Below are 8,960 nucleotides of genomic sequence, written 5' to 3'. Positions count from 1 at the left end.
TGATAAACACTCCTGATAGGTTTAGGAAAAGTAGGTATTGTCACATCAATTTGCTAAAAGGTTATTTTGACAGACTGCCGATAGTTCCAGAGAGACCGGTCCAAATTGAGAGACACTCAATTTCCTGTGATGACGTCAAGACTGCAGAGGTCAAGTTGGCCAACGGCCAGATTCTAGCAGACTTGAACCCCCAGCGAGCAAAGCTGACTACATTGATACAAGACAATGTTTCCATTTGTCGGGACCTTCCAACGGTTACCAATACCTTAAGCCAAGATGTGCGCTTGGAACCCAACGCTACACCACGTCGACAGCATACCTATCGGAGAAAACCTGGAAAACGTGCGACGCTGAAAAGGAAGGAAACGAAGTTCCATTGGTCAGGTGAAGGCGAGAAGTCATTCAACCGTATCAAGCAGATGCGCTACTCTCTCCCGTGATGGCAGCACCAGACTACCGAATGCCGTTCAAGCTAGCTGTGGGTGCCAGTGACGTGGGTGCTGGAGCTGTGCTGTTCCCAGAAGACGAAGACGGACTGGACCATCCTAATGAAAGCCTCCAACCAGAGAGTTTTGAGATGGAGTCTTCTTCTGCAGGAATTCCCAATTACCATTGGACATATCAAGGGCACATCCAGTGTAATCGCTGATGCCCTGTCCCGAAGTTGAACGTTATGATAATGTGTTGACATTCTTTATTTCTGTTTTGTTTATATATATTTTATTTGTATACCAGGGACTCAGAGACTCAGTGTGATTACTGGTAGTCACCTTATTATTACCTGTGTTATAAATGCCCGTATGCGTCGGTTAACGCACCTTTTTGTTTTAATGTAGTATATTTCCCTATTCCTAGAGTAGAGGAAATATCCTTTTTGAGGTGGGGGTGTGTCACGGAACATGCTCTTAAATTTGTTTCGCCTGTGGCGATTTTAATTGTGTTAGAGGGCCGTGTGCAATTTATTGCCCGTAACCCAGATGGGCAACTTGTTACGTAATACTTCGCACGATCGGACATTCCAATATGCATTTAGTCCCGCTGTGGAGGCCATGTGGCGAGTAGTTACGTAATACCTCTGCGAGTGCGGTTTTACAACCGTGATTTTGGCGACGATGGCGTCAGTAAGTCTGACGATCAGAGAGAAATAATACCGACTCTAGTAGAGTCAGACTATGAGATGATACGTGAGGTACCGCCTTGTACTCCCAGGCAAAATTCTGATTTTGGAATAAATAGCTAGGATTTAGAGATATCTAGGAGAACGAATTTAGGAAGGCTCCGAGGGAACGTTAGTCCGTTTGGACTTTGGTAAATATCATTTCTGCTCTGTGTATAACCTTGATGTGATTGATGTGACTTTAAATATTTTAATACTGTATTATACCAATATTCTTTAGACAGTGTCTTCGGTCATCTGACGAAGTAAATCGTAGACTTTTTGTTCTAACATTATATGAGTATTTGGTAATATAAAGCTTAGCCAGTCATCCTAGAAGACCCTAGGTACACTGTAGGTTATTGTCTTTATTGTGATAAGTATTAATTCTGTGTTACAAGGTTACTGAATGAGTAGTTAGGGGTATTAAAAATTAACCCGTTAGGAATAGAGCTGTAATTCCTTTATTAATTAAGTTCCCCAAGAAGCGTTCTAAATTATCACACGTTACTGAACGAGTAGTAAGGGTTAATTAAAAATTAACCAGTTAGGAATGGTGTTGTAATTCCTTTATTAATTAACTTCTCCTGTAAGCGTTTCTCAATTATCACACGTGTGGGTGTGGTGTAACGGTGAAGTGATTCGCATATTGTGTAACTAGACACCTAGAGATTAACTAATTAAGTGATCAGTTCTGGGTTGTTATTATTGCTGTTATTAATTTACTACTACGGCTGTACATTTGTCAGCGTAGGATAATACAGATTCCAAAGTGTATTGTGTTTTTGTTGTGTTTCTAGAGAACTACGTGCTATATTAATATATACTTTATATAAGATCGTATCTCTGATCATACCTAGAGACGAGCCATACTAGGGTTTAACAGCCTGTTACAGAGAGATCTAATAGATATACAGTTAGGAGAGACATTTTGATAATCGTGTTTTATTCGGTTACGGGAATTATAGAATCCCCGTGACAGTCACATATAAAATAATTCATTGTCACTGGCATCAACTGGAGAGGGTAGGGGACGAGGCAGTTATATTATTAATTCGCCTTTTAACGACGGGAAGAGCAACGAATCCGTCTATTTGAAACAGTAAATAATAATGTCATTTTCAATATATACAACCGAGGAATTATTCCTATTTTAAAAATATTATACGAATTTAAGCCCATGAGCTTAAGGTAAATCTTTTTGGTTTTTCCATTTTTTAAGCCCATGTGCTTGAAGGTAAAGTTTCCTGTTTTTGAGTCTATCGACCACAACTGGATAAAGGCCATGGTATGTGCTTTCCTGTCTGTGGGAAAATGCATATAAAAGATCCCTTGCTGCATTAGAAAAAATGTAGCGGGTTTCTTCTGATGACTACGTGTCAGAATTACCAAATATTTGACATCCAATAGCCGGTGGTTAATTAATCAATCCATCGACTTAAATTCGCATGTGTTTAAATCAGAAAATAAAAGATTTTCAAGATTTATTAAACAACACTCAGACACATTACAATGTGTAACAAGAGGACAATTCAAATACACAACATACATGACAAAACAGGCGTCGACATAGAAGTATCTATAGTTAACATAGAACACAAGATATGCAACCAAAATAGCTAAAATGTGCGGACTAGATAATATTTTAACAAATATAGCCAGTTTTTGTTTTTAATAATGGTGCATTACATAATGATAGCATACCTTTTATTTACCGACACCATATAACCGTAAATGAAATATGCTGAGTGTGTCGTTAAATAAAACATTTCCTTCCATTATCTTCCTACCTATAATTGAATAAATAATGGTGTTCATCTCCAGTATCACTATTACAAAGTTTGCATATTTTATTTTCCCTGGGAACGTTAAACCATCTACTAGTTTCGATTGGTAATCTTAGATGTGACAGGTGTGTTTCTAAATAGTATCCCCGAGACACTACTTTTTTTTATTAATTGCTATTTTAAAAATTCTGCCCATTTTCAACTCTACCCTCTCCCTCCCCCCATCCCGAGTCAGGCCACCGATCTTATCGGAGGTCGGACTCTGGATGGGCGTTTTCGAAACCCTAGTGGCATATGAACACGTTAAAGTAGTTATCAGTCAGTCCATTCCCAGTCTGGAGCTCCACGCGGTAAGACGTGTTTGTTTCGCCTGTGCACACTGCACGTGCTTTCGTGTGCTCGACTTGGGGGTCCTTCATTTCGTTGTTTTTGTCAGCGAAATGAAGTTTTCTACTGGGATGTATGCGGCCATTGGAACTGATTGAACGCTGGAACGCTTCTCGTTTTGACAGCCTGCACCACCAGGTTGGATTCTTTTTTTAGCGAGATTCCTTGCCTCGACGTCATTTCTCCGTCTGACTGTCGACATGTTTTTTTTCGTGACTCGTATGACGGCCATTCTGCAGAACGCCACGGTTGTTCTCGTTTAGTCTCTACATGTCCGAGCCTGTCCTAGCAGCACTGGAAGATTGACCGCCCCACTCTAAGAAGAAATAGGAAGCGGGGTCTGCCCCTACTACTCTTTTTCTAGAATTTACCTTGCCTTATAGTGATACCATCTCGTATCCTCCGGAGTCGGGCCCGTCCGCACCACTATACCAACCCATGATACTCTCTCTCGTTTAGACGGATCCGGCTTCTCAAGATCTGTATTTCAGCACAGCACTACACCTTCAACGTCTATCGACTGTCAATCTAGGGGTTTTCTTGACGGGATGCAACCCATCTCGTCCCTTTGAGCTGTGCACCCAAACGGCCTTAACGAGGCCACTCGCGTGGACATATCGATCGGACTTTAAACTTTTAGATCTGCGTTCAAAATTTTATGTCGAAATTACTTTTTTTTTTAAAAATATTATTAAATAGTCCGATCCTCTCTTCTTTCTCTTATTTAATTTTGGACTGTCCTTCTAAAATGCTCCAAATTATATACAATATTCGGCCGAGCAGTCAATTCTTTTTATTTTTGGCTTGTAACCTGTTTTTAAATTTTTATTTATTCTATTAACTTTTTTACTAATTGCTATTTTCAAAATTCTGCCCATTTTCAACCCCCTTTCCACCCCCCCCCCCCCCCCCCCCCTCCATCCCGAGTCAGACTCATGATGGGCGTGTTCGAAACCCTAGTGGTATATGGGCACGTTAAACTAGTTATCAGTCAGTCAGCCGAGACACTATGTATACAAGCGACTTTTGTTGCCACAGTGTGCTATTATTAAATGTAGGGGTCTGCACGCTTTATGTTACGTATACCTCGGTGACGTATCTTTCCGCGAATTCAGTAGGAATTTTTTCTTTCATTGAAAAAAGAGGAAATAAGTCACATGATAACGTAAGAATAAGAAAAAATTAAATAACCTTGAACTGGGATCCCGCTATGGGTAGCTGTCGATATATTTATCATTTCCAAAAGGTGTATAAACAGGCTGTACTGCAGGCATGATAGACGAGAAAACAAAGCGACGAGATCTGCACAGCAACTGAACGTGAAATTAGGTAAGTGTTTTAATTGTAAAATTTCTAATGCTAGTGTTAGACTACTAACTGCCAGCATAAAGTTGGCCAACGTTTTCCTCTCACGACTTCTACGACTGTCCAGTTGCTAAGCTGAGCGCTCTTACAACTTGATTCTCGTTGTATATAACGCATTAGGTGTTGATCTGAGCGCACCCGTCTAAGTCCGGAGTTTGGGAAATTACAACGCAAATGTCGAGTTTGCCAACTTTGTTGTAACAGTTGATAAGACTATCCTAGCATCCTAGCATATGTCCTAGCATAAGTTTTATTCTTTGACTGTTAATCTGTATGTATCTATAACACACGTTTATGTAGCAAAATATAAACAAAATCATATCATTGACCAGTTCAGGTATTTAAAGCTTAAAGGCGCATACCCTAGTTTTAGCCCGTAAAAAGGGACATTAAGTTTACTTATAATACAAACCTGCAACACACATTTGGATATGGTTATTACAGAGTGAAGCAAAAGTCAGTGATGTGGTTTAAAACAGGGAAATACTGTCTAAAATAACTAGAGTTTGTCTCATTAATCATTACTTCTTAGACGAACGTGCGTTTTTAAAAACTAGGGTATGTCGCTTTAAGTTTTTTGTCAGTATTAAATTTAATTCCTATTCAGTAGGTTTTTGTTACATATTCATGAAAACAAACCGAAACCCTAACAAATTTCATATATATTATCCTTCATTTTTAATCTTAAACGCACGATTGTTTAATTATTTCAATTAAAAACAAATCTCTGTATGTTTTGAATGGACGTTATTTCTGCTGTTAATACAGAAAAGTATATTCAAGTATATTCTTCCATATTTCAGTCACTAAATTTATTTTTTCTTCTCCAACATTATCGTATGCATATGCGTGTATCGTACTCTCTCTCTCTCTCTCTCTCTCTCTCTCTCTCTCTCTCTCTCTCTCTCTCTCTCTCTCTCTCTCTCTCTCTCTCTCTTTTTAGGTTTAGGATCGATCCCCGACAGTGGGGCCATTGAGCCATTTGACCTATTATTAATCATCGGCTATTGGATGTCAAACATATGGCCATTTTGACACAGTCATAAAGAGGAAACCCGTTACGTCGCGGTCGGTGTGGGATGCTAACCTGTCTGTGGGATGGTGCATATAAAAGATCCCTTGCTGTGCTAATCGAAAGACAGCGGGTTTCCTCTCTCAATACCTGTGTGGTCCTTAATCATATATCTGACGCCATATAACCGTTGTCACGGGGATCCTATAATACCCGTAACTGAATAAAACACGATTATCCAAATATCTCTCATAACTGTATATCTATTAGATCTCTCTGTATCGGGCAGTCCAATACCCGAGTGCCTTGGCTCTAGGTATATCAGAGATAAGATCTTATATAAAGTATATGTAATATAGCACGTTTAGTTCACTAAAAAACACAACAAAACACAATACACTTTGGAATCTGTATTAACCGTACGCTGACAAATATATTGCCACAGTTAATTACTTACAACAACAATAATAATAACAACCCGGAACTAATCACTTAATTAGTTAATCACTAGGTGTCTAGTTTACACAATATTGTAATCACTTCACCGTGATACAACACGCACACGTGTGATAATTGAGAAACGCTGCCAGGGGAACTTAATTAATACAGGAATTACAACTCTATTCCTAACTGGATAATTTTTAATTAACCCTTAACTACTCATTCAGTAACCTTGTAATACAGAATTAATACTGGTACATATCACAATAAAGACAATAACCTACAGTTTACCTAGGTCCTCTAGGATGACTGGTTAAGCTTTAATAATTTTAGAACAGTGAAGCCTACAATTTACTTCGTCAGATTACCGGAAACACTGTCTAAATAATATTGGTATAATACAGTATTAAAATATTTAAAGTCACATCAATCACATCAAGGTTATACAACAGAGCAGAAATATATATTTACCAGTCCAAACGGACACGTTCCTCGGAAGCCTTCCAATATGTTTCTCCCCGATATCTCTAAAATCCTATCTATTTATTCAAAAAATCTCAAAGACAGCGAATATCGCCTGGGGGCACAACGCGGTCCCTCACCTATCATGTGAATTTCCACCACTCCCAGAGTCGATATATTTTCTTAGATGACCAGACATACTGTCGCCAGTTCGCCAGTTCGCCAGAAATACCCCAGTCATAAACCGTTCTACCGGAGTTATTACGTAACTACTGGCCACATGACCTCCGCACCTGGTCTAAGTGTGTATTAGGGGGTACGGTCGCGCAGAGGTATTACGTAACCAAGTGCCCACCTAGTCTAAGTGCCTACTGGGAACAGCTCGACCACCATCGAGCGGGGGTATTACGTTACCACGCCGCACACGGCCCTCTGAAACAATTAACATCGCCACAGGCGAAAAATAATAAGAGCATGTTCCGTCACAACCGTAACTAAAATGTGTTGAGTGCGTCGTTAAATAAAACATTTGTTTATTTATTTTGTTTCAGTGACTGACTGACTGTCGCCAGTGTTACAATATTATGCCTAACAAAACGTTCTGTTGTCGTCAACCCGGCATTATCGGAGGACAAACATACTTCAAGAAGAAGCCTTGGCTACACGGAGAACGTGCAATCATTTTCAAGGGATATCTCGTTCCTGGAGTTGATGGCATAACAAAGGTCTTTGTCAAGGTCGGTCGGTACGCAGGCTGGAATGAGGAATTTTGCCAAATAGAAGTGAAAAAATGTCAGACAGTTCGACGACTGGTTAACAAATTTAACAAAGGGGAAATCGCTTCGACCAAGATTCGATCCCTAGTTCCTCGAATGGCAGAAATGGAAAAAGTTGCCTCCACGACGAAAATTGAGAGGAAACTAAGAAAGGGTGAAATGGTTCTTATCGACGAAGAACGACTGGACAGTTTATTTCACTACCAAAATAAGATTACCGACACGTTCATGCATTTCACATACCACGCCTCTGGCGGACAGGTGGTGGTGTGCGATTTCAAGGGAGCTAATTCTGAAAACCAGCTCACATTGGCCGATACAGTTGTACATTCGGCAGACAAACTATATGGTGATTTGGATAACGGACCAGATGGAATGAGAGCCGTGTTCCAAAACCACACATGCAACGAAGTGTGTAATGGGTGGTCGAAACCACCCGTTGAGGAAGAGGCCACCACATCAAAGGTCAAGGTCATTAAAGATCGTCCGTTTCTAGAAGAAGACTTCAGGTCCTGGACCGAACACATGCAAACGATCAGCACCCACAAATCTAATGGCGGACATTTCGAAGATGAGTGTCAGCAAAACTATCGAAACTGGATAACACGGGCCATGTTTCGGCAATCTCCGGACTATTGCGTACGTCTACCTGCGAAATATTTCGAATATCCACCTCCAGAATATTCCGAACGTTCACCTCCAATCAGTTCCGAACGCACTCCATCCCAATACTGCGAGCTCCCACCGAGTTATTGGTAATCATATTAAACTGAATTAACACCAGCCAACCAAATGTGTGTATTTGTAAATAAAATGTACATTATAAAACCATGTTTTATGTTGTTGATAGGATTAAATTAACATTGTGATCATTATTGTGACCATTCATTCTAGAACACGGCTTTAGTTAGTCCGAGTACTCTGACGGTAAGAGAGCTATAGTCAGTCCCATCATTCTATAAACATGTTTTATCTATTTGTCAATAATGTCAGTTTGCTTTGACATAAGAAGAAAAACAAAAGTCTTTTGGAAATAACATATAAATACTATTCTTGTGTGTAACTTACAAATCAATTGGCTGTTAAATAAATACGTTGTAGAACATTTCATAGCATGAAAAAAGGCGTTCTCTGTGGGACGGACTGTAGATGGACTCTCAGTGTTAACAGTGACTGTCCAAATGTCCGTCTAGCTCTCTTACCGTCAGAATATTCGACTAGGCTTTGGTAAGAATAACCTCACTTGTATCTCGAGGGTCTTTAATATACCAGTCGTGGAGCACTTCTTGTGTATCTTGGTTACACCATAAATAAATAAATAAATAAATTTATGTGGAACAGCCTTGTACCTCCCCAATGTATTTAGCAGAAAAGAAAAATTAACTTTTTAAAAATTTTACAAAATAAATAATTCGTTTTAAAAAAAATACCTAAAATTACACACACACGCACACACACACACACACACACGCACACACACACACACACAGACACACACTAAGAAATATAATATTTGATTGTGTTTGCCACCCAATGGCTGATGTGTCTTTTTTGGTGCTGGGGTGTCGTTAAAA

The 8,960-nt window shown here is 39.6% G+C and overlaps 1 protein-coding gene across 1 annotated transcript; it reads left to right on the top strand.

The window, feature by feature from the left end:
• The first annotated feature begins 4,540 nt into the window (after window positions 1-4,540).
• Window positions 4,541-8,212, top strand: LOC121377751 (alpha-protein kinase vwkA-like). Its single transcript, XM_041505839.1, has 2 exons — window positions 4,541-4,659; window positions 7,162-8,212. The coding sequence occupies exon 2, from the start codon at window positions 7,195-7,197 to the stop codon at window positions 8,143-8,145; it is 951 nt and encodes a 316-aa protein (XP_041361773.1). The 5' UTR covers window positions 4,541-4,659; window positions 7,162-7,194; the 3' UTR covers window positions 8,146-8,212.
• The last annotated feature ends 748 nt before the right edge of the window (window positions 8,213-8,960 follow it).

Source organism: Gigantopelta aegis, chromosome 7, assembly GCF_016097555.1.
Source record: "Gigantopelta aegis isolate Gae_Host chromosome 7, Gae_host_genome, whole genome shotgun sequence".
NCBI lineage: Eukaryota > Metazoa > Mollusca > Gastropoda > Neomphalida > Peltospiridae > Gigantopelta > Gigantopelta aegis.
The sequence above is the reverse complement of the archived record's forward strand: the minus strand, read 5'-3'. Positions and strand labels throughout refer to the sequence as shown.